Source organism: Gopherus flavomarginatus, chromosome 2 (assembly GCF_025201925.1).
Source record: "Gopherus flavomarginatus isolate rGopFla2 chromosome 2, rGopFla2.mat.asm, whole genome shotgun sequence".
In the NCBI taxonomy this organism is placed as follows: domain Eukaryota; kingdom Metazoa; phylum Chordata; order Testudines; family Testudinidae; genus Gopherus; species Gopherus flavomarginatus.
In genome coordinates this window covers 253,954,982-253,979,850 of record NC_066618.1, presented here as the reverse complement: position 1 = coordinate 253,979,850, position 24,869 = coordinate 253,954,982, and the positions used below count along the sequence as shown (strand labels likewise).

At 41.4% G+C, this 24,869-nt stretch overlaps 1 protein-coding gene across 3 annotated transcripts in view; it reads right to left on the bottom strand.

Moving 5' to 3' along the window:
* Nucleotides 1-1,442: 1,442 nt before the first annotated feature.
* Nucleotides 1,443-24,869, bottom strand: part of RIPK2 (receptor interacting serine/threonine kinase 2) — a 51,994-nt gene continuing 28,567 nt past the window's right edge. For all 3 annotated transcript variants that reach the window (XM_050940956.1, XM_050940958.1, XM_050940959.1), the window contains 7 exons: nucleotides 22,726-22,775; nucleotides 22,365-22,526; nucleotides 18,073-18,158; nucleotides 17,824-17,919; nucleotides 9,393-9,498; nucleotides 7,011-7,190; nucleotides 1,443-5,939 (listed from right to left, as the gene is read on the bottom strand). In XM_050940956.1, coding sequence (XP_050796913.1) covers nucleotides 5,587-5,939; nucleotides 7,011-7,190; nucleotides 9,393-9,498; nucleotides 17,824-17,919; nucleotides 18,073-18,158; nucleotides 22,365-22,526; nucleotides 22,726-22,775 — 1,033 coding nt within the window. In that variant the 3' untranslated portion in view covers nucleotides 1,443-5,586. The remainder of the gene's footprint in view (nucleotides 5,940-7,010; nucleotides 7,191-9,392; nucleotides 9,499-17,823; nucleotides 17,920-18,072; nucleotides 18,159-22,364; nucleotides 22,527-22,725; nucleotides 22,776-24,869) is intronic.

The following is a 24,869-nucleotide window of genomic DNA, read 5'->3' as shown; positions in this document are numbered from 1 at the left end:
TACAAATTATCTATGAACTATTTACAACTAAGACGACGAACAAGTACAGGAGAGCTAGGGACGTGGAGGACAGCAAGCCGCACTCCACAGTTCCAGCAACCGACACGGCAGTAAGAAGGAACTGAGGAGCGGGCGGGCCGGCAGGGGTATATATCTAGTGCCATAGTGGCGCCACTCTAGGGGGCGACCTGCCGGCCCACTGGAGTTACTAGGGTAAAAAGTTTCCGGCAAACGTGCACGCGCAGCACGTACACCTACCTGGAATGGATATGAGCAATCACTCGAAGAAGAACCTGTACTTATACCCCAGCATAAGTGTGGCATTGTAAGGGGAGAATTTCTGTATTTCTGTTCTGGCTGTTAATACCCACATCCCATTTTGAATCCCTGACAAGAACAACTAGGAATCCATCTTGGCTGCCTTTCTTCCCCCTCCTTAGGGACAGTTTCCCACCCTTTCATGTGACATGTGATCTGCCCAGTAAAAGCAGGGCATATAAGGGCTAGCACATCTGAGGGAGGGTGCTGCCCATCTGAGTGGCAAAGTGCTGTACTCAGATGTGTATGCCAGAGCACCACGCCTTAGGGTTGTGGGAGGGCTTAACACACTTGCACATGAGGGTGAGCTGCCAGCTGCCACCTTCTCATCCAGATCTTACTTGCACCCATGATGCAGCAGGGAAGAAGGAAGAAGAATCACCAGCATTAAGCAGAGTTACTGCATACCTGTTGCCTGAGGTCCAGTTCTCACCCTGCCGAGTCACCTGGTCAGTCCCGGACCCAATTTGCGCCGTGAGAAGGCTCCAGACAAGCTGCAAGATATGGTAGAGACCTTATAAGTCCTCCATATCCCTTACCTGACCCGTCTTGGGGACGGAGTAAACCCTTTTGGTCACAGTCAGTACAGTTATAATGTCACCTTTGCCTATTTAATTTACTTACCTGTGTGGAGAATCCTTTATACTATATCCAGTTTACTTACTTGGCTGAACTGTTGTTAGTCTAATAAACGTACCGGAGTTTTTCTCCTGCACTTCCTTGTTAGTTTTTATTTTGGGCAATCCTGAACCCCGATGATAGAGGTGGGTAGGGTGACAAATCTCTTGACAGGTCTCCAGCCATTCTAAATCCAGTCAACAGCACACCCTTAATGTTCTCTCATTTTCAACATGCTGAGCAATAGGTGATGCCAGCTGAGAGCTCCTGCCACAGTTGCGGGACTAGCTGCACCTCTGTTCCCTCTCTGAAGGCAACCCCTCATGTGTCATGCCTTGGGCCTTTACCTCTCCTGGCGCTCACAATCCTGCCACTCTCTGTGCAGCCCCTGGCCTATTGTACCCTGTGTATCAGTCATGCTTACTTAGTAGGTCCAACTGCGTTCAGCACCTGCAATTCTTCCCTTTGGGAGTCTGTGACCAGTGGTATCCTGTGACAAAACAGCCTTCTTCAAACCAAAGTATTATTTATTCTCACAGTTGGAAAAACCATTTAGAGAAAAATAGGACTTCTACACCACACAGAGTTTACACATCTATCTTACCATTAAGGAATGGTAAGTCTTTGAGTAACCTAGACAGGACAGACTTCCTCAGACCCCTCACAATGAGTACCTCTATCTCAGACTCATTCCTCCAAACAACTGCCCTAACCTTGAGACGGGTTTCTTTTTACACGTGACAGTTCTCTGCCCATGCTGTTTCCTATCCTGGCATTGTCTCTTAACAATCCTCAAGTGTCTGTGGAGAAATGGCTTATCTTGAGCCAGTCTTTCCCCCTTCCTGCTTGTTCTTCCTTATAGGCCCTATTGAACCAAATCAATATATTCAGACAATAAACATACCAATAACCAGGTCAACATACAGTATTCATACATTTTTTACAGAGCACTTCTAATTCCATCACAGCTCCGGATTTGGTTTATGAGAAAAATCTATTTTACAAACCTCAGTTAAAATTATTATTATTTGCAGAGATTGTGGCAGTACCACCCTTGTGCTAGATACTTTCCAAACTCCTCAGAGCTTTCCCCATAGCCCTCTGTTCTCTTTGTTATCCTTGAGGCAGACAAGTACTCACCTGAAGAGCTGGTCTTGGTGTTTAAGGGGACGCTTGCAAAACAATTATGTTTAGGGCCTTTATATCCTAGAGAACAGATTCCCATTTGCACAGGGCCAGGCCTGGGATTTGGGGAGCATCAGGAAGATGGTTATTTGAATTACTATTGGGATGGTTAACTGGATTACCAGCTATTTCATCACTGCACAGCTGACAACATGCCCCCAAACTCTTTGCGTATTCAATTTTCAGTCAAGAGCTGAAAATTTTGTATTGGTCACTTCTGATGACCGGTTAGTTACCCACCTTCAATTGAAAAGAAATTGACATTTGAAAAGAACAGGTCAGCAGCAATAAATGAATATCTAATTCCCAGTTTGGTACAGTTGGGCTGCTCCAGTGTAACTTCACAGTAGGACAAGAGCCATACCTCCATCATCATCCTCTCCATGTGTCACATAGTACCTCAGACTATTGATTACAAGATCATAGACTCCTAGCTACTCTGTGCAATTTATTTCCTTATATTAAAATACATAGTTAAGAATTAAAAGGGGAAAAAAGTTAAAAAGTTTCCAAGTGGCACACTAGTATACTTTGGCTCTAGAAATGCCATAGGGTGACGTTCTTGTCTGTCACTGGGGCCAGGATTAGTTCCCATGTCAGCAAATGTGCCCAGCAGGGTTTTTAAGACTCTTCCCCCATTTACTCCCTTTCAGCAAAACCCATGAACCAGATGAATGTAGATTCATAGACACACACAAGTAGAATCTGCCATAAATGGATAGTTATAAATGCAATTATTTTCCTCTCCACCAAACATGAATGTGTCGTCCATATTCTCACAGTGAACACTTATATAGTGTTGTAAAAGGTACATTCAGATAAAACAACAAAAATGGAGACTGGTGGAGGTATCACCCCCCTTCTGAGAACAGTCTAGAAGAAAATCAGTCTTTGTTTCAAAAGGAAGGGAAGAAAGGACAAATCTATACCTAACTATGCTAACGCTCTTACTAGGTTTCCCCTTTACCCCTGCTAAAGTTTATTTCTTTCACCAAGACCTAAAAAGACGAAGAAACAAGATATGTAATAATAGTGTGTATAGCTTATTGAAGAACATTGTAATCTGTTATGAATTTAGACTAGCAAAATGAAAATTTCAATCTTGTATTAGTGTACCACAAGAGAACCCAATCCCAAAGCAGATACTGTTTCTACCATATATTTAGCAATGCCCATTCATGAAATGTATTTTATAAAAATCAAGACATCCTGCACCATTTCAGAGGGCAAGACTGAGACAATGAATGGGAAGGAGTTGGGGATGGAAAAATGGAAGCAATATTCAGGCATGCAGGTGACACCTATAGTTACAATATTTCTTTTCTCACTTTATTGTTCCAGTCCACTTCCGATTTACTCACTATCATTTAGCACTGTCTTCAATTTTGCTCTCAAATTTGCAAGCAACATGTCCGGTGCAGTCAATTACTGATTTTTCTAGATATTTGGCACCGCTCATCTCTGCGTCTGAAGTACTGCTGGGCCCTATGACAATTTTATAGTATAGGATGAGCCTAAAGAAAGAGGATTTGCAATTATTTATTGGTACAACAGTCTTGCATTTAAAAAAGGCACATTGTATGGACATTATGTAGGTCTGCAATCACTAGCAAGACTGGCACAGCTCACTATGGCCATATTCCACCAGGTCATCTTCAAATCTATTCTATAAAAAGCACACACACTGGAGCTTCACACTGTCCCATTATGTGTTGCTGGTGCCTTCGTTAGAACTTCTACATTGGTAACAAGTTTAAATATCTGCACAGAAACAGGGATGAAATGCAAAATTCCAACTTACTGCAAAAATGTTAATTTACCTAGTAAAGTCTGCAAAAGTTTACAGGAAATTATACGTCACATTCTGGTGACTCAGTTCACAAAACAAGTGAAGACAGATACTAAAACATCATGTCTATGTGTTTAAACATGGCAAAGCAGAGATGCACAATTTAGACCCTGAACTAGTTTGAAATGGGTCAGTCCCTAGCTTATCCTCCAAGATTTTCAAGTATCAATAATTTGGATTCTTCATTGGTTTGGCTTTTATGACAAGGACAGTAAACTACTAATGCTGATTGTAACCTTCTTGGATGAGGAGGTGGGATTTTCAATTGCAAAATTCTTGTTAGTGCCAATGGCATTCAGCGCACAGCATAACTGAACTCAACTTCTTACTGCTGTAAAATGTAGATGGTGTGTATGTGCTGCATCCACGAAAATTAAAAAGCTATAAATCGGATTTATAACCATTCACGCTGTATTAATTGTGCTAAAGAGAATTAAAACAAAATCAGATTCGTCCTCTCAGACTTCTCTCTCACCAATGGCCTTCCCTCAAAACAAGAAAGGCGGAACACCAAAGGTTTAGTTTGGAGGGAGAGAGGGGGTAAGAAAGGGGCATTGCCCACCAAACTGAAAGTTTCAGGCAAGCACAGAATTCTCCCCCACCCCCAAACCTGCACAGCCCCATTGGCCTGACTGGACCTGCCCTCTCAGCTACAGAAATGCTGAACAGCACTATTTTCAGTGCTGATATTTACTCTGTCCAGAGGGGACTGCTACAGATCAGCACACAACACTTTTCCTCCAGGAAGTAAGTACACTGGCTCTGCAGCACTCTTAGTGCTTGTGTGTCAAAGGAGGTTATGTGTGTTTATTGTGTCACTGCTAACCCACTTGGGCAGCATATGCTTGATCATTATACACTACATAAAATCAGTGCTTACTGCAGGTTATGTAGACATTAAAAATAAACTGGAATTAGAAGCTTGAGGAATCAAATGCAACATTCAACATTTAAAATGTGATTCTGTGTCAAGCTTGTGGAGGCAAGAGATGAGTTAAAGACAGCAACATTCTACTAGATCACATGCTGGTCTGTGGATCCAATCACACTCCCTTTGACTGAAATGGGAGCAGGTGCAGGTCTTGTATCATTAGATTTACCACTACTAACTACTTGAGTGGAGAGAGAAAATTAAAATCTAAATACAGGCATATGGCAGACTTAGTGTTCTTTAGGAAGGAACAAATCTACCCAGAAGGGTAATGTGAAAATAGCTTACAGCAGAAATGAACATTGGCAGAACTCTACAGGTTTTGTTGTAGGGTTTTTTCCTTTTATATCAATCCTACCAGGACAGTGAGTGAGAGCAGCATCTCCATCATTTTAAGACAGTTACAACTTACAGAATATTTATAAATGGAATAATTATGATTATTTAAAATAGAGAATAGGGAACATTTTCTCTTTTTATGTATAAACAAAATACTTTCAAATACTTCATTAGAGTGTGTATCTTTCCAGTTGCTCTTCAAAATGACTAGTTTTAACCTTACAATGTAACCTTAGTTACATCTAATTCTTTCGCTTACCAGACTTATATAAGTGCAATAAAGACCAAAAGAAATACAGATATAAAGTAACCTTTCAGAAACAGAAACCTACTTGTAAGGAAATATTTACATGGCTTTATACTGATATGATAAATGTAAAGATGCAGTCTTAGAAGCAGATGACAAATCTGGGTAAGGCTGAAGGCCCATCTGTTTATTGTCTTTCAACTTTTGTATTATAACTTTAGCAAACTCCTCTCCTTGGCTGTCAGTAGTATCGAGCAGTTGTCGGACTTTTGATGTCCTCGTAGGTTTGGTGCTAATAAGTTCATAGTCTTCTTTCATGATTAAATCCCTTGATAGGAGGGCATCCAGAGACTGGTTCAGACATGCTTCAGTCATCTGGCTGACAATGTCCTCTCTCCTAATTTGGATCCACTGGTGAGCTACATCCTGTTGCATAGATTCCACAGCAAAACCTAAAATTGAAGAAAGATTCAGAAATCTAGTGTCATAGTTACAGTGAATTTATAGTGCTATAAAATGAAGAGAGAGTTGAGAAAGAATGGTCCAAAACTATACCTGTAGTTAAAATGACAGCCTCATAATACTCTGCCAAAATGTTGCTACATTAATCCAGATTAAATCTGTTAATTAAAATATTTCTTTAGTTATTCTAATGCCGAGTCTTTATTTCTTAAGGGAAGTAAAAGTTACGAATACAGCTGCTCTTCCTAAAATGCCACCATTATTCTGAAAGAGAAACTCGATTCTTTCAACCACTCCCACCACCAATGCCTCCCTCCCACACAAACCCACTTCCTCCTGAAACAGCTACAAGATGGATCACAACAATCTGTGATGACGCCTTTTTTTTTTTCCTGTTAAAAATGTCATTCCTTTCACCTTTTCTGGCTTTCCTTATTATTCCTTTCTTATGTTTCTTAAAATCAAAGCTGGCTTTGCTTACAATTAACATGACTATATTAGTGCCCAAACTACCACATTACAGACAGAAGAATGATAATTGGTTAAGACCCTGGACTAGGACCCAAGACCAGCGTTCAAACCCTAACTCTACCACAGACTTCCTGTGTAATCTTGGGCAAGACACCACTTCTCAGTGCCTCAGGTCCTCATTTGCAGAATAGAAGTATAACACTTCCTTTCTCCTACCCCATGTCTGTAGGAGAAAGACAGGATTAGCTATACCTTGACCATCCCTGGTAAGTGTTTGTAACTGTACCATTCTGCATCATACTGAAGGAGAACCATAATACACACCTCAGTCACACTGTATGTGCAATCTTCCTTACTCTAAACTGTAAATTCTTTAGAGCAGTATTGCCTGCATACTGTGTTTTGTATTGTTTTGTTAGTGCTTAGTAAATAATAATAGGCCTAGTCTTCCCTTCACACACGTACACACAAATTGGTAGTTGTACATATATCAAGATTGTGAATAAACCTAACAGCAGGCATCTCACTGGCCATTCATTGTTTCCCTCTGATATCAGTGGGATTTAAAATTCCATCAGTTTGTGTTGTACCTGAGACAAGTGCTGATGACTGCAGCATGTGTGTCATAGGATTTGATGCGTCTGAACGATCTGCACCAAATGAGGAAGGGTAGCTGTGGCAGGGCACATACAATTTAGCACTCTGGGCTGGAGAGATATTTTCATCCATGCTAACAAGAGAGCATGGTCCTTCAGAACTGTTGTCTTTACCTTAAATAAAAGATAAAGAATCACTTTTAGGTTCAGGAAAGAAACAAAAACATGTTAGAAATTATTTACAGCACCTTTACAAAAATATTGTTAGTTGCATGTCTGTTCTCTACAAACAACATTCAGATTTTTCATGAAGCTAAGGTTCATGACGCTTTTACATTTTTTTCTTATTTTCTGTCAGCTTTGGAGGATTATTATTTTTGGGGGGGAGGGGGCAAACATGGTTGAGAAAACCAGGTTTGGTCTGTTCCAACTTTAAAAAGCCTTAAGCAGTAGAAAATTCCACAGAGCTCTGACTTCCAACTTTCATGTTGTCAATTATTTCTTCTTATCAGATTTATTTTAGTGCCTTTTATTTATTTTAGAACAAGTGCGGAGGGGCTAAACCTCCCTAAAAGAGACTCAAGTAGAATGGTAGCATCTCAAAGACTAATCATGATCTTTATTGGAAGTCCAATGGAAAAATCTGCTTTTTTATTTGTTCTATTAGCTCTCTCTTATGAGGTTTCCCTATATGCCTTCAAAAAAATTTCATATGAAATCTTCTTATGTAATTCATATGGCAATATAGGTTTGAATACTAACTATGTCTAACTTAATTCATGGATAGACAATTCATTCAACTGCAGAACTGACTGAGTATAAGAACAAATGACATTGTGAAAGAGATGCAGCAGCATGGTAATAGGTTTACCTTAATTCAGGGCCTGATAGACAATAAAATCATAGAATTTATATGGACACATTAACCAGTGTAAGCCTAAAACTGTATGTCACTTAAAGGACCCTTTATGTCAAGTTTGTATCCAGACACATCCAAACAACAGATATGTTTCCATTTTTTACCAAGAGTGTAACTCCAAAACAAACAGGTTTAACACAAACATTCCCTGCAGCATTTGTATTTTATTATTTTTATTACCATAGTGCCTAGAACTCTAGTTATGGACCAGGGTCCCCTTTTGCTAGGCACTGTACAAACAGAAAAAAACTCAAATTTGCAACATTGTGCCAGGTCATGAAAACCCCCGAGTTGAAATTGATCATATACAAAAGGTTAAAACACAATCTGTATTGATTATTCAATCAGGGGAAAGCAGTAAAATAGCTGAATGTTTTATTTGCAACACTTTTTAAAAACACATTGGTATGAATTACTTGCCCGTGGCAGCCAAAGACTAACAGCATGCTTCTGCTGTGCTTCCTAAAATAAAAGTCAGCCAACATTTATGGGCAGTTGATGGAAGTCAATTTTTATTTTTGAAGTGTTTACAAAGTATGTTTGATTGTCTCCCCCTGCCGCCTCTACAAATTTCTTGTCTTCTTAGATTGTCAGATTTTCAGGTCTGACACTGTTCCTACTTCTGTGTTTGCCTGGTACCTAATACAATGGGACTCTGATCCAGACCAGTGCCTCTGGGTACTATCATAATAAATAATAATTGTTCAAAACTATCTTCTGTGACCTTTCACAAAGAAAGGATCAGAGCCACTTGAGAAATTTCAGACGTGCCCCATAGAGAGCACAGGTATGCCAACAATACCTCACAGTCAGCTGCGTGACAGAGTGCAAACAGGGCCAAAAGAATCATTACTGACATTTAATCTTCATACCATGGCTAGATGAAGATCATTGGCCAATGCCATCAGCAGAGCTTCTGTCCTATAGATGGAAGCCTGAAGTCTGACAGAAGCTCCAGATACCACCACCAATGAACAGTCCCCCCAGTGGAGATTCTGTACATGGCAGTACAGTCAATGTCAAGAGGTTTTGAGACTCACCAGTGTCTTATCCAATCACATTCATACTCATCCTTCATATTCAGCCTAATTTTCCCATGTCTGTTTCACCACATACTTCTGATTAAACTACTCTGTATCACTATAAACAATCCTTCTCCATTTCTTTTGTTTCTACTCTGAAAGAATTCATTAACGGACTGTCATGGCTCCATGATCTAGCAGCTACTCCTCATCCTTGCCCATGATCTGGCCATATAGGGGCAATTAGTTGTCCCAATGGGGTGTAATGGAGTTAGAGTGATTTATTCCAGCTGCAGAGGACTACTTAAGTAGAGCTGAGATCTCAGTGTAGGGTGAGTACTCCTGTACAAATGCAGTGCCACGAATAGAGTATAAAGTTGCAGTTCAATAATAACTGAATATCATGAATCAATATTGTGCAGCAAGGTTACATACCTGTTGAGAGGATATTATACTTTGGTATAGATTTGAGTCTTGGTAATTCAGGTGACATGCTCCGGAGGGGGAGTGCACCACTTTGCAGGAAGGGAGCACACGTTTCCTGAAATGAATTCAGTTATATAGTGAAGATGTACATTTTTGGAATGGTTTAGTAATTTCTAAAGTGTTTTCCTTTTGTTGTCTTCTTCTTGTTATTAAGATGTTCAAGTTACTTCACAATTAAAATATAGTAAGACATTAAAAAGACGTTGTTAGAGAGCTCATTCCTTCACTCTCCCACTTCCCTGGTCCTTCTCGCACGAACAGAGAGCAACAATACCCGAAGTCCAAAGGTGCAAACAATTCGATGTTTATTGGGTGAACTTCCAGCAAGCTTAAATCCAAGTTCCTTTTTCCTTATTTTCGGATCCCAACTTACTTCTTCTTCGTCCCGAATTTATATATTAATATTCTCAGCTATACCTTAACCAATCATTCTACTGAAATTTAAAATTAATTATACAGCAGAAACAAACAATCAGAGAACCAGACAGAGACCATGCAAATAAACATATCAAAGTGGGAACTATAATGACAAAACAATACAGAAGTGAGGATTTCACAACTACATCTATAAAGACATAAGGATTTCCCAGCTGTGTCTCTTGATAAGTGAGTTCTTACCAGACAGAAAACGATCAGACTAAATTTCCTTTTACATCTTCTAGGCTCTTCCCTTTCTCTGGAGGTGATAGGTGAGATCACCTTTCTAACAGCCCCAGGTTGCCTTATTCAATATTACTAGTTTGGAATGTGAGGTTGTGACCATATGCTTCCCAGTTTATGGCTACCTCTGCTGCTTGGCCAAAGGCATTAGCCTAAAAACCGGGCCTCAGACTGTCACAGTGAAAGAAGGCCCTTACACAGATTCTCTCTTTTATACCTTTATAACTAGCTAAATGATAAACATAAATTCTTAAAATATAGGCCTTTACAGACAGGCTTGAATATCTATATCCTAACAGAAGTAAAAAACCAAATGCAGATGTTCTTCCACCACCTGACCAAGATTTTACATGCTATATTAATTATTAGTAGTAAGAATGAAAAGCAGCAGCACTAAGGGACATGATAATTTAAAAACAAATCCATAGTACTTTGCATGAGCAACATCACTGGGAATGGGGGATGAAATCCTCTCTTCCAACCCTGAAAGCACCCATTGTGTGGCTAATAACAGGCTGTTGCAGCATCTGTGGTCTGCTACACTCTCTGTACAGAGGATAATATGGTTATGTCTTCCAGTCCCTTGGGCCATCCACAACTAACTCCATCCAGGCTGTTATGCTGTCAGTAACCTAGTCCCAGATTTGGACCTTAGCGTCCAAAATATGGGAGTTAGCATGAAAACCTCCAAGCTTAGTTACCAGCTTGGACCTGGTACTGCTGCCACCACCCAAAAAATTAGAGTGTTTTGGGGCACTCTGGTCCCCCCAAAAACCTTCCCTGGGGACCCCAAGACCCAAATCCCTTGAGTCTCACAACAAAGGGAAATAAACCTTTTCCCTTCCTCCCCCCTCCAGGTGTTCCTGGAGAGATACACAGAAGCAACCTCCGTGAATCTAAACAGAGGGATTCCACCCTCCCCGTTCCCAGCCTGGAGAACAGAATTACCGAGAGTCAATCTCTCTTCCCCCCTCACCCAGAGTGAATGCAAAGTCAGGCTAGTACATCTAACACACACAGGTTTTCCCCTGACTTCTTCCTCCCACCAATTCCCTGGTGAGTTGCAGACCCAATTCCCTGGAGTTCCTCACTAAAGAAAAACTCCAACAGGTCTTAAAAGAAAGCTTTATATAAAAAAGAAAGAAAAATACATACAAATGGTCTTTCTGTATTAAGGTGACAAATACAGGGTCAATTGCTTAAAAGAAATATGAATAAACAGCCTTATTCAAAAGAATATAATTTAAAGCACTCCAGCAACTATAGACATGTAAATACAAAACAAAAAACCAACTTTGTACTCACAACTTGGAAACAGAAGATTAGAAAGCAGGAAATAGAAAAATCCTTCTCTAGCTGAGAGAGATTCAGGCAGAAGACAAAGAACTCAGACACAAACTTCCTTCCACCCAGAGTTGAAAAAAATCCTGTTTCCTGATTGGTCCTCTGGTCAGGTGCTTCAGGTTACTTTTTTTTCAGGTGAAAGAGACATTAACCCTTAGCTATCTGTTTATGAAACGCCCCCCAAATTGAAGACAGTGGGGAAGCTCACTGGCGGCGATTTCCTTCTAGAACTTTAAAATAAACAGATTACTACAACACATGCACCTTTACATATACCACTAAGTATATAACTAACTAACAGACTTCTACATTTTAAGAACACTTTTTAACTACTAGATTCTGGGAAACTCTCACGGGAGAGTGCATCAGCTACTTTGTTAGAAGCTCCTGAGATGTGCTGAATTTCAAAATCAAAATCTTGGAGAGCTAAACTCCAACGAAGAAGTTTCTTGTTGTTCCCCTTGGCAGTATGAAGCCACTTTAGTGCAGCATGGTCAGTTTGTAGCTGGAACTGCCGTCCCCAAACATATGGGCGTAGCTTTTCCAGGGCGTACACAATGGCGTAGCATTCCTTTTCACTGACTGACCAGTGACTTTCCCTCTCAGACAGTTTCTTGCTGAGAAACACGACAGGATGGAAGTTGTGATCTGTTGCTTCCTGCATGAGCACTGCTTCTATACCACGCTCAGATGCATCCGTGGTTACTAGGAATGGCTTGTCAAAGTCTGGGGCCCTGAGCACAGGGTCAGACATGAGCGTTGCCTTAAGTTGGGTAAAGGCCTTTTGACACTCATCAGTCCACTTAACTGCATTTGGCTGGGTCTTTTTGGTCAGGTCGGTCAGTGGGGCAGCGATTTGGCTGTAGTGTGGTACAAATCGCCTGTAGTACACGGCCAAGCCTAAGAAGGATTGGACCTGTTTCTTTGACCTTGGGACAGGCCACTTTTGGATAGCATCCACCTTGGCCTGTAGGGGGTTTATGGTTCCTCGACCCACCTGGTGCCCCAGGTAAGTCACTCTGTTTTGGCCTATTTGACACTTTTTGCCTTAACAGTTAGTCCGGCCTGCCTGATGCGCTCAAAGACCTTTTCCAGGTGTAGTAGGTGTTCGGGCCAGGAGTCTGAAAAAATGGCCACATAATCGAGGTAGGCAACTGCAAATTCTCCCAGTCCTGCTAGTAGACCATCTACCAGCCTCTGGAAGGTGGCGGGTGCATTTCGAAGGCCGAAAGGAAGGACATTAAATTCATACACCCCCGCATGGGTGACGAATGCTGACCTCTCCTTGGCAGGCTCATCTAGCGGTACTTGCCAGTACCCCTTGGTTAAGTCTATTGTAGAGATGAATTGAGCACGTCCCAACTTCTCCAATAGCTCATCGGTGCGTGGCATTGGATAGTTGTCCGGACGAGTTACCGCATTTAGCTTACGGTAGTCCATGCAAAAGCGTATTTCCCCATCTGGTTTGGGTACCAGAACCACTGGAGATGCCCATGCACTGGTAGATGAGCGGATTATTCCCATCTGTAGCATGTTCTGGATCTCCCGTTCTATAGCAGCTTGGGCATGAGGAGACACCCAGTAGGGTGGGGTTCTAATGGGGTGAGCATTACCTGTGTCAATGGAGTGGTATGCCCGTTCAGTCTGTCCTGGGGTGGCTGAGAACAATGGGGCGAAGCTAGTGCACAGCTCCTTGATTTGTCGCCGCTGCAGACGTTCCAGTGTGGTTGAGAGGTTCACCTCTTCCACGCCACCGTCTTTTTTCCCGTCGTAGTAGACACCTTCAGGCCACTCAGCATCATCTCCCTGGACTGTAAACTGACAAACCTGTAAGTCTCTGGAATAGAAAGGCTTGAGAGAATTAACATGGTAAACTCTAGGTTTTAGTGAGGAATTGGGAAATGCTATGAGGTAGTTCACAGTTCCCAGGCGCTCTTGGACCGTGAATGGCCCTTCCCATGATGCTTCCATCTTATGAGCCTGTTGCGCCTTCAAGACCATAACCTGGTCTCCTACCTTGAAGGAACGTTCTCTGGCATGTCTGTCATACCAGGCCTTTTGCTCTTCCTGAGCATCCTTTAGGTTCTCTTTAGCAAGGGCTAAAGAGTGTCGGAGGGTGCTTTGTAGGTTGCTTACAAAGTCCAGAATGTTAGTTCCTGGAGAAGGCGTAAACCCCTCCCATTGCTGCTTCACCAACTGTAATGGCCCCTTAACCTCGTGACCATACACAAGTTCAAACGGTGAAAACCCTAAACTGGGATGTGGTACAGCCCTGTAGGCAAACAGCAACTGCTGCAACACTAGGTCCCAATTACTGGAGTATTCGTTGACGAATTTACGTATCATGGCCCCCAAAGTTTCATTAAACCTTTTCACCAGGCCATTGGTTTGATGGTGGTACGAGGTGGCAACCAAGTGATTCACCCCATGAGTTTCCCACAGTTTTTCCATGGTCCCTGCCAGGAAATTAGATCCTGAATCTGTAAGGATGTCGGAGGGCCAACCTACCCTGGCAAAGATGTCTGTTAGGGCCAGGCACACAGTGTTAGCCCTGGTGTTGCCTAGAGCTACTGCTTCTGGCCATCGGGTAGCAAAGTCCACTAAAGTCAGTACGTACTGCTTTCCTCTGGGTGTCTTTTTTGGGAAAGGACCCAGAATATCCACAGCTACTCGCTGAAATGGGACCTCAATTATGGGGAGTGGCTGGACAGGGGCCTTGACCTGGTCTTGGGGTTTTCCCACTCTTTGGCATACCTCACAAGACTGGACATACTTGGCAACGTCCTTGCCCATCCCCTCCCAGTGGAAAGACTTCCCCAACCGGTCCTTGGTTCTGTTCACCCCAGCATGGGCACTGGGATGATCATGGGCTAATCTTAAGAGCTTCCCCCGGTACTTAGTTGGAACTACCAACTGTTTTTGCGGCTGCCATTCTTCCCGGTGTCCACCAGAAAGAATCACCTTGTATAAAAGTCCTTGGTCTATAACAAACCGGGATCGATTAGAAGAGCTGAGAGGCGGTGGGGTGCTCCGTGCCACCGCCCAAGCTTTCTGAAGGCTGTCATCTGCTTCCTGCTCAGTCTGGAACTGTTCCCTTGAGACTGGGGTCACCAGTTCTTCCTCAGACTGTGGACTTGGGCTTGGTCCCTCTGGAAGAGATGTAGGTGATGGGGTTGTTTCCGTTGCTGGTGAACCGCTCTCCGCTGGTGCACCTGAGGGTATTTCAGGCTCGGACTGAGCCTTTTGGGTATGGCTGTCTGTTGCTTCTGCCAGTTCTGGCTCACTGGCGCCCTCTGGCGTTGAGTTTGAAGATGTGGTTGCACTTGCTGGTGCTGGCTGCTGTTCCAGTTCCGGGCCTGGGACTGGAGGTGCTGTGGCTGTTTCAGTGGTTGGCATGGAATTCGGGTCCACTACCTCTGTCTGGGTCTCTGGTAACACAGACGGGGCGTCTGTGGACGGCTCAGGAACAGGAATGGGTCTGGAAGCTTGCCTGGTTTGGCTACGTGTAACCATTCCCACTCGCTTCGCCCGCTTCACCTGGTTGGCCAAGTCCTCCCCCAGTAGCATGGGGATAGGATAATTGTCATAGACTGCAAAAGTCCACATTCCTGACCAGCCTTTGTACTGGACAGGCAGTTCAGCTGTAGGTAAGTCTACCGCTTGTGACATGAAGGGGTAAATTGTCACTTTGGCCTTTGAGTTGATGAATTTGGGGTCTACGAAGGATTGGTGGATAGCTGACACTTGTGCCCCCGTGTCTCTTCACGCAGTAACCTTCTTTCCGCCCACTCTCAAATTTTCCCTTCGCTCCAAGGGTATTTGAGAGGCATCCGGGCCTGGGGATCTTTTGTGTGATGGTGGTGTAATGAATTGCACTCGGAGGGCGTTCTTTGGACAGTTGGCCTTGATATGTCCCAGTTCATTACACTTAAAGCATCTTCCATCTGATGGGTCACTGGGCCGAGGTGAGTTACTGGAGACTGGTGAGGTGGAAGAATACTGTGTCTGTGGCTTTACTTGGGTTGTAGGTGGGGTTTTTGGCTGCCCTCGGTTGTAGGGTTTATGGTCGGTGTGCCCCCTGGGGTATTCGTTCCCCTTGACAGTAGCTTTCTTGCTTTCTGCCACTTCCATCCATCTGGCTCCAATCTCCCCCGCCTCAGCGAGATTTTTGGGTTTTCCATCTTGTATGTACCGTGTTATGTCCTCAGGAACACCATCCAAGAACTGCTCCATTTGTATGAGGAGGTGCAGTTCTTCCAAGGTTTTAACATTGTGTCCTGATATCCAGGCCTCATAATTTTTCCCAACGTAGTAGGCGTGTTTGGGAAATGACACATCTGGTTTCCACTTTTGGGTTCTGAAGCGCCGACGGGCATGATCCGGGGTGATCCCCATTCTGTATCTGGCCTTGGTTTGAAAAAGTTTATAGTCGTTCATGTTCTCCTTAGGCATTTCAGCTGCCACCTCTGCTAAAGGTCCACTGAGCTGTGGCCTCAATTCTACCATGTACTGGTCTTCAGGGATGCGGTACCCAAAACAGGCTCTTTCAAAATTTTCCAAGAAGGCCTCGGTGTCATCACCTGCCTTGTAGGTGGGAAATTTCCTGTGCTGTGGAACAATCATTGGCGCAGGGTTGTTAGAAAAGGCTAAGCAAAACACAGCCAACCCTAATTCCATGGCCTGTCGGTGGGTCTCCCTCTGTTTTTCCAACTCTCGTTGGTCGGCTGCATTGTTGGCTTCTTCTTGTTTTTGTAGCCTTTCCATCTCTTGTTTGTGAGTTGCCTCATCTCTGGCCATCTGTGTTCTGAGCAGTTCTATCTGTTTTTCCATTGCTTCGAGCTGTACTGCCTCTGGTTTTCGTGACATCTTGTTTTCTTGTGTTGGGGTGCCCTCCGGTGTTTATCTTCGGAACTGCAGGCTCTGTTGCCTCCTGGGGTCTGCCAAGCAACAGTGCCTTTTTTCCTAGCTAATTTTTTTCAATGTAAAGTAAACCAGAAAAACCACTTTATTTGCATGAGTATAGTGCTGGTATATGACTCCTAATGGGAGTGCTATTGTCCGACAAAAGACCTGTTTGTCACAGCTTAATGGTTTCTTGCTTAATATGCAAGCCACAACTGCCAGAGAGAGCAGAGAAAAAAAAAATTCTCTCTGGTTCCCTTAAAACCAAACTGTTTCTCTCTGCTAAAAAGCCCCTAGCAGAGAAAAGAAAAATATAATATTCCTACTGGCTTCTGGATTCTATCTCACCACTGCCACTCATGTCAGTAACCTAGTCCCAGATTTGGACCTTAGCGTCCAAAATATGGGGGTTAGCATGAAAACCTCCAAGCTTAGTTACCAGCTTGGACCTGGTACTGCTGCCACCACCCAAAAAATTAGAGTGTTTTGGGGCACTCTGGTCCCCCCAAAAACCTTCCCTGGGGACCCCAAGACCCAAATCCCTTGAGTCTCACAACAAAGGGAAATAAACTTTTTCCCTTCTCCCCCCTCCAGGTGTTCCTGGAGAGATACACAGAAGCAACCTCCGTGAATCTAAACAGAGGGATTCCACCCTCCCCGTTCCCAGCCTGGAGAACAGAATTACCGAGAGTCAATCTCTCTTCCCCCCTCACCCAGAGTGAATGCAAAGTCAGGCTAGTACATCTAACACACACAGGTTTTCCCCTGACTTCTTCCTCCCACCAATTCCCTGGTGAGCTGCAGACCCAATTCCCTGGAGTTCCTCACTAAAGAAAAACTCCAACAGGTCTTAAAAGAAAGCTTTATATAAAAAAGAAAGAAAAATACATACAAATGGTCTTTCTGTATTAAGGTGACAAATACAGGGTCAATTGCTTAAAAGAAATATGAATAAACAGCCTTATTCAAAAGAATATAATTTAAAGCACTCCAGCAACTATAGACATGTAAATACAAAACAAAAAACCAACTTTGTACTCACAACTTGGAAACAGAAGATTAGAAAGCAGGAAATAGAAAAATCCTTCTCTAGCTGAGAGAGATTCAGGCAGAAGACAGAGAACTCAGACACAAACTTCCCTCCACCCAGAGTTGAAAAAAATCCTGTTTCCTGATTGGTCCTCTGGTCAGGTGCTTCAGGTTACTTTTTTTTCAGGTGAAAGAGACATTAACCCTTAGCTATCTGTTTATGACATATGCAAACACTGCACTCTGATATGCAGAAGATAGAAACAGACTTCCCTGCTGCTGCCTGCCCCACTGACTCTGCTAGTTCATGGCTGTGCAGCTGCAGAAGAGGAGGGGGAGAAAAGCTTTCCCCATACTGAACTAAAAAAACATTTCAAAATGTTTTAGTTACCCCAACTCATTTGGGAAAGAGCTTGAATTCAAAATTAAGAAGAAAAAGTTTTACCTCCTGTGGACTAAGATTCAGAGGTATATTTACAGATGTCAGCTCCACATTGGCTGTCTTGTGACTGAAGCGAATACACTGAGACTCATATTTTGACTGAAAGAAACATTGGTATTCTTATTAGTTGTGCATTATAAATCTACCAGTCCAGGACACTACAGACTCAATTCTTATGTTAGTTACACTGTGACAAGCACAAGTTGCCATTTCAGTGTATTTTCATATTACATTGTAATAAAAGCTATTTACCTTATCTCTCTTTAAGAGAATTACTGCTTCAAGCATAGATATCTCATCAAATGTTCTCAGCACTGGTTCAAGATCTATTATGCATTCTAAATAAGAAAAGAATACTCAGTTTAACATTAACTTTTAATAACAGTAATTTTTCTCATGCTCATGAAAAGTGATAGATTGACATCCCTGGGAGATTAATGCCACCTATTTATTTAGTGATTTTATGTAATTTTAATAATTAGATGACAGGAAGTTCAACTACTCCATCCCAGCATGTGTGTGTTGATGTAGGGATTACATAGCTGATTTTTAAAATTTCTGGATGACTGTTACTTGCAGGAATGTCTAATTTAAGTTGAGCTCAGCTACAAAAAGTGATATATTTAAGCAAACAGAAGGGCCCGGGAAACCTCACAACTTCCACTCCCATCTTACAATATACCACATAATTTTGTTAAAATGGAACTATTAAATACTTGGCACCAAATCCTCAACTGGCATGACTAAGCAAAACCTCATTGACACTGCTGTGCTGATTTACACTGATAATCTGGCTCTTTGTCTTTTCTAATTTATTCTCTATTCTTTTGGTGATACTTCTTGAAAGCTTACAACCAATTTTCCCCTCTAATTATTATCTCTTCTACTTTCCCCCTGGCTTTTATAGTGGAGACAAAATTTTTATTTAAAAAAACAACAACAACATATTTCCTTCTTTGAGCAATGGCATTCTCAAGAATAATGTTCTGTTGTTGACTGCTTCTGAACAGTCACCAGAGGGAGTAAAACATCATGAAGTGCTTCTCTGGTATAAGGCCAACATAATGTAAATAGTAGCTGGTTTAAAACAAAACAACCCTTCACCTCCTTTGCAATAGTGTGGTGAACTCTCTAATTTAGAACAACAAAAGATATTTATAATTTGGAGATATTCTTTATCAAAAGCTTTAAGGTGGGTCAAATTTTGATCTTAAATTACAGTATCCCTTCAGGGCAGGTATACATGACATAACATGTCAAAACTCAGAGTCCATTTGATAGTATTTCAAAACAATTACAGAACATCAACAAAGAAATATTTTACAGAAAACTTGCAAAATGATCCACAATACCATTTAAAGTTAAAATAAGGAAGATAAGCTATTTCTGATCATGCAAACTATGTTTTAAAGCAGGAATTTGTAGAAACAAAGAGACATGTTATGTGATGCACACACAATTCCTATGAACAATAGTGACCATTACAAGGATGCACTGAGAGGAAAACATACTTGAGTGAATAAAAAAACCATCCCCACATAATACCGATAGATTATGAGCAAAATTGCTTCTCAATTCTCTCTCTTTCAAACTGAAAAGCACTTTCCAGAAACCGAGCACGATACTCTACAAATGGTGAAGAGGTAGTCAGAGGTAAGGTAGCTGATTTATCTTGGCATCCCTACTTCTCCTAATTTACTATCAATGAGTATCACAGAAATATAAAGAGGAAGCAAAAAAGTAGACATTTCAACCCTTACAAGTACCATTGCAAAATGAAGGGAAGTAAAAGTAAACTGAGTAGAAAATTCTGCTTTTACAATAAGACAGCAGAAAAAAAGTTTTCCCCTTAAATAAAACCACCTGTTTTCTTCCTTTTATTAAAAAAAAAAAGGTGAGGGTATTTATTGTTATGAAGTCACATAAGATACATACTATTTTGATTATGTAACCTAGATAAATATAATTATAACATTAATTAAACAATCCTTACAGTTCTAACATTGCGCTAACACTACAAACAACATTTTAGCTGATGCAATTCATTACAAAATAAGAATACCCAAGAAGTATAAAAGCACAGAAACATTTCTCTGCTTTTATAAAAGCCTGTGATATGACACGTTCCTTGTTTTGGGTTAAAACAAGAGACAAGGTAAAAAGTTCATAGGCCCCAAACTGGACTCTGTCTTAAAACTGACATTCAATATCAAAACATCCGCCAGTATTAAAAGACTTGTCCATGATCCAAACAAAAGGTTGTAAATCCCAAATACTAGACTGAGTTTCCCATTAAACCATCCACTAGTATGCTGTGTTGTGTGTTTGAATTAAAGACCTAAGTATGCCTCATTTTTCTCTCCTGCCAGCTTCACTGAAGGAACTGAAATTGTCAAAACAGTCTTCTTTCTGAGCTCTTTGGAAAGCAACTTTCAAAACACTTTCCAGCTCAAATGAACAGAACCAGCAACAGTTTTAGAGAAATGAAGCTACTGTGCAACCAAACCACCCTAGAAATTGAGATGTTAAATTTGTTGAATCCTCAGTTCAAGACATAAAGGTTTAGTGTTTCATACTGGGGATGTTTTAAAACAGAAAGCACTTTTTTAAAAAGGGAAACTGCAGGTCTAGGCATATAAACTGTCACAGAGCTTCTAAAATACAGAATTTTGTACCCCAGCACAATCTTACCATTTTCATTTTGCAACATCAATTAGGAGGGGAGAACAACAGCACCAAGGCCATTAAATTTTGAACAATTAAAGATTGCTACTTTTCTGCTTTTACAAGATAATCTCCCTTGGACATTTAGGATCAGATTTTCCAAAGATGGAAGTTAATACAGTGCTCTCAGCTTTCACATTCACAAGATGGATAGTCAGTTGATACAAATACACATGTAATTACACAACGTGGCTGTAATTAATGTTAGGAACGGGCCAAAAAAAAAAAAAGAAGAAAGACAACTCTACGTTGAGCTGAGATGGTAATGGATAAAATGGGACTGAGGTATAATTCCCCCCACCTTTTTTTTATAAGATAGAAGCCTGATAAACAAAGATTTGCAAAATCAAAACTAAACTCCTCCTCCTCGCTTTGTCCCTCTAATATATATAGATTTTTAATGTCATGTCTGCCTTCTGAATTCAGTGTTCCAGGTTGTAGGACTCACTGTAAAAGAGCTAAAAGCATTAAGATAGGATTTCATAGTAAAACCTGACAGCACTAAAGGTGAGAATCGTAGAAGATATTTATAACTGGAGTGAGTCACCTAGTCAGTATGATAAATATTTAAAATCCGTCAAATCATAGAGTCACAGAGTCACAGATTATTAGGGTTGGAAGGGACCTCAGGAGATCATCTAGTCCAACCCCCTGCTCAAAGCAGGACTAATCCCCAAATGGCCCCCTCAGTGCCACTTTAAGTCTTAAATATACAATTAGTTTCCGATTATCATTGCAACTGGTGGTACAGATCGATCTAGTAAAGACTGCAATGTTGTTTACATTATAGTTTCCTATATTTCAGGCTCATTTGCACTTAGGCTCAGCTCTCTACCTAATGGTGATTTGCAGGGAAAAGTATAAGCAAAATGAGTGAGGGAGGAAGGGTAAACCCAGAAAGCACTGTTCCCAGTGTTCTAAAAATATATAAATCTAACCACAACTTTTTAAACATTGCTGTACCAATATGCTGAAAATTGGCACTAGTGTCTTGCATGAAAAACTAAGGCTTTGGGAATTGTGTACTGAGCCTGCATAATAGACATTTTTAATTCTATGGGTGCACTTAGGGGCAGAGCCAGCTACCAATTCTACAGCCATGAAATCCCACTGGCAGTGGAACTACTGTGCAATGGAGCTGATGAGCTAGATATGAAGCGGGCTGAAGGGGCTTGTGCAACAGCAGCTCCTCATTCTGGAAGGTGGGACAGTGTTTTCACATGGCTTCCCCTGAACACAGGTGTGTTCCACGAACACACACATTTGTTTATGAAAGGGTAAAAGTTTGTTTGTAAAAGGCTGGTTCAGTTTTTTTAGAGGAATTTATAATCCAGGGTTCACAGTTAATTCATGAAGCAAAATATCTCTGACTGCTTACAAGTTCCACTAGCCTTATTTTATCTGTTTTCCTCTAATTATTTTCCTCCTTAAAACTCCCACCCCTTCAAAAACAAGCAGTAAATTAAGTGCAAATAAATAAATCATGTTAAGGTTGCACAATTAATCACACAAAAAAAGGACAGGAAATACAAAACTGAAGATTCCAACTACAATATAAACCTGGCTGCATTGTGCATGTTCCATTTTTTATTATTGTTTGACTTCTAGCATGAGTAGCTTAATGTTAATGTATATGCTGTTAAATGTAAAGTGTAAATTATATAAGATATTTGACAAGGCTGAGTTAAAGCTGTTTTGGATGCAGCTGTTTACATCTCCTTTTTGTGACTGCAATTAAGCAATCTCAACATTGTATTAACAATCAGGTATTTTGGGGGATATAGTTTTCCACTTAATCTATACCAAGCAAATAAACTCACTTGAAAAAGAAGGTCTTTCATCTGGATTTTGTGCCCATCCACTTGCCATTAATGTTACTAACAGCACTCGGTGGGGTATGTCCATTGATAAAGTTTCTTCACTAGTGTCTGGTCGCTTTCCTTGTGACACACTGTACATAATCTGCAAGGGGTTTATAACTTCTGTCAAAATAGATATCAGGCATTTATTAGAAATATATGTACTATAGATAGTTATTGTTTACTATAGGGGGATAAATTAAAATTGTAGACAATAATTAGGGATGTTGTAATTCTGCCAAAATAATTGTTTTCAGATTACTGCACAGAGGCTTTACCTAAATATAAATAAGGCTATAAAAGAAAACTAAACACATCTCACCTTCAAAAGGCTGTTTTCTTGACATCACTTCCCACATAATAATGGCATAGCTGTTAAAGTAAAAATGTGCATTACTTTAGAACATTTTATTATTTATGCTGACAATGCACTCAGCATCATACAAAATATTTCATTAAAATAAACTTGCACAACACCAACTTAAATGGCTGACTATAATAATGTCCCCCTTCATACATGTTATGAAAACCAACAACAAGGGTAATACTGAGTAAAGAACAATGTGCTATAGCTGACTTTATTTATGGTGGCCATATGTGTCTCTGAAAATCTGACTGATTTCACATAAAAAAAATTAGTTTATAAGTAGAGTTTTTTTTTCTAACTGCTAGCCCTTCTCATCCCGGGCTCTCAGTGCTAAGAGGGATTTCTTTCACAGGCCCGTTCTCCACCTCAGAGAAGGTCCACATAAGGCAGCTTATGTCAACCTAACTGAGTGTCTATACTACAATGCTCCTCCCCGATTTAACTCATGCGCTAGGCTAACCTAACAACTCCACCTCCAAGAGAGGCATAGTGATTAGGTCAATATAGATAGGTTGATGCAGTGTCCATGTAGACATTGAGTTGCTTACATTGCTTATTGCTGCCTTTGGTAGCTGGAGCCCGGCTGATCCAGGGCTGACAGCCAGAGTCCCGCTGCCTCAGGTGGAGGGGCTCACAGCTTGGGGGGGTCAGCACCGAGGGCGGCGGGACTGGGGCTCCAGCCGTCATTGCCCGACTTAAGTTGTTGCATGCGCTGCTGGCGAGGATGCACACTGACAGAAGGAGCATAGTGTGGACAGGAAGAGCAGATTTAATTACCACAATGGCTGTAGGCTGACCTAACATAAGTCAACTTAATTTTGTAGCACAGACAAGCCTAAAGCAATTTGAGTTCAGCTCGCCACCATCTATCCTTAGTTACACCTGTGCAAAGCCTTTAAACAGTCTGCGAGGGGGAAACAAGTGAAAAAAATTGGTCCTGCAATTGGAACTCAGTTAATAATTCTATTAATTATGGGCCAGTCAAAATAGAATATAGCTCCCTCTCCAGAGCTGTGTTACCTATGCAGTGCTAACAGGAGTGAAAAGTAATTCAATAAATATTTTTGTCCATAATGTATGCTGTTGGGACTCTGAATATAAACAGTGATCAGTTGGGTTAGGTGTCATACACGCCATATTCACTCTGCAGAGAAGAATCTTCAGGAGACCATCAGAAATAACTCCAAACTTCCTAAGCCTAATCATGTTAATATGTAAATCAATGGGACTTTCCCCACTAACCTCCAAGGGAGCAGGAATAGGCTCATAACTACACTTTTAATAAAGGTGGGGCAGAACACTACCTATATGCAGCAACACATTGTTGGTCCCCTGAGTAGTGACTTAAGAGAGAGTTCACTGTCCCTGATATTTGGTAGAAAACAGTGGATTTTAACGGCAAAAATTCTGCTTTTCAACAAGAGTAACGGAGTCAAACTGGTACAGAAGTCACAAAGAGCCATCCTGGACAGGAAGGCCTAAGAGCATTCAGAGAGGTGAATGAACTCTGCCACAGCCTGGGAAACCCCCAACATCACTCTCCCATTCAATCTGAGATATGATATAATTAAACATTTTCATCTCTTCTGTGACACTGTAGTCTGCAACTTCCTATTTGTTTTCCTTTGGCTCGTGTTCCTCTTTCCCTCACCACACCTTTCTCTTTGCTTCCATTGTATAGCTTGATTTGCTTCTGTTCTCTTTTTTAGTATGTAGTGTTGTAGCCGTGTTGGGCCCCGGATATTAGAAACACAAGGCGGGTGAGATAATGTCTTTTATTGGACCAACTTCTGTTGCTGACAGAGACAAGCATTCAAGCTACACAGAGCTCTTCTTCAGGTCTGGGAAAGGTATTCTGTGCATCATAGCTAAATACAAAGTGGAACAGATTGTTTAACTACTACCTACCTATGCTAAACAATCTGTTCCATCTCGTATTTAGCTGTAACACTCGGAGGATCTTTCCCAGACCCAAAGAAGAGCTCTGTGTAGTTGGAAAGCATGTCTCTCTCACCAGCAGAAGTTGGTCCAATAAAAGATTTTACCTCACCCACCTTGTCTCTCTTCTTCAGTGGATGTTCTCCTCCTGTCTTCTTCTC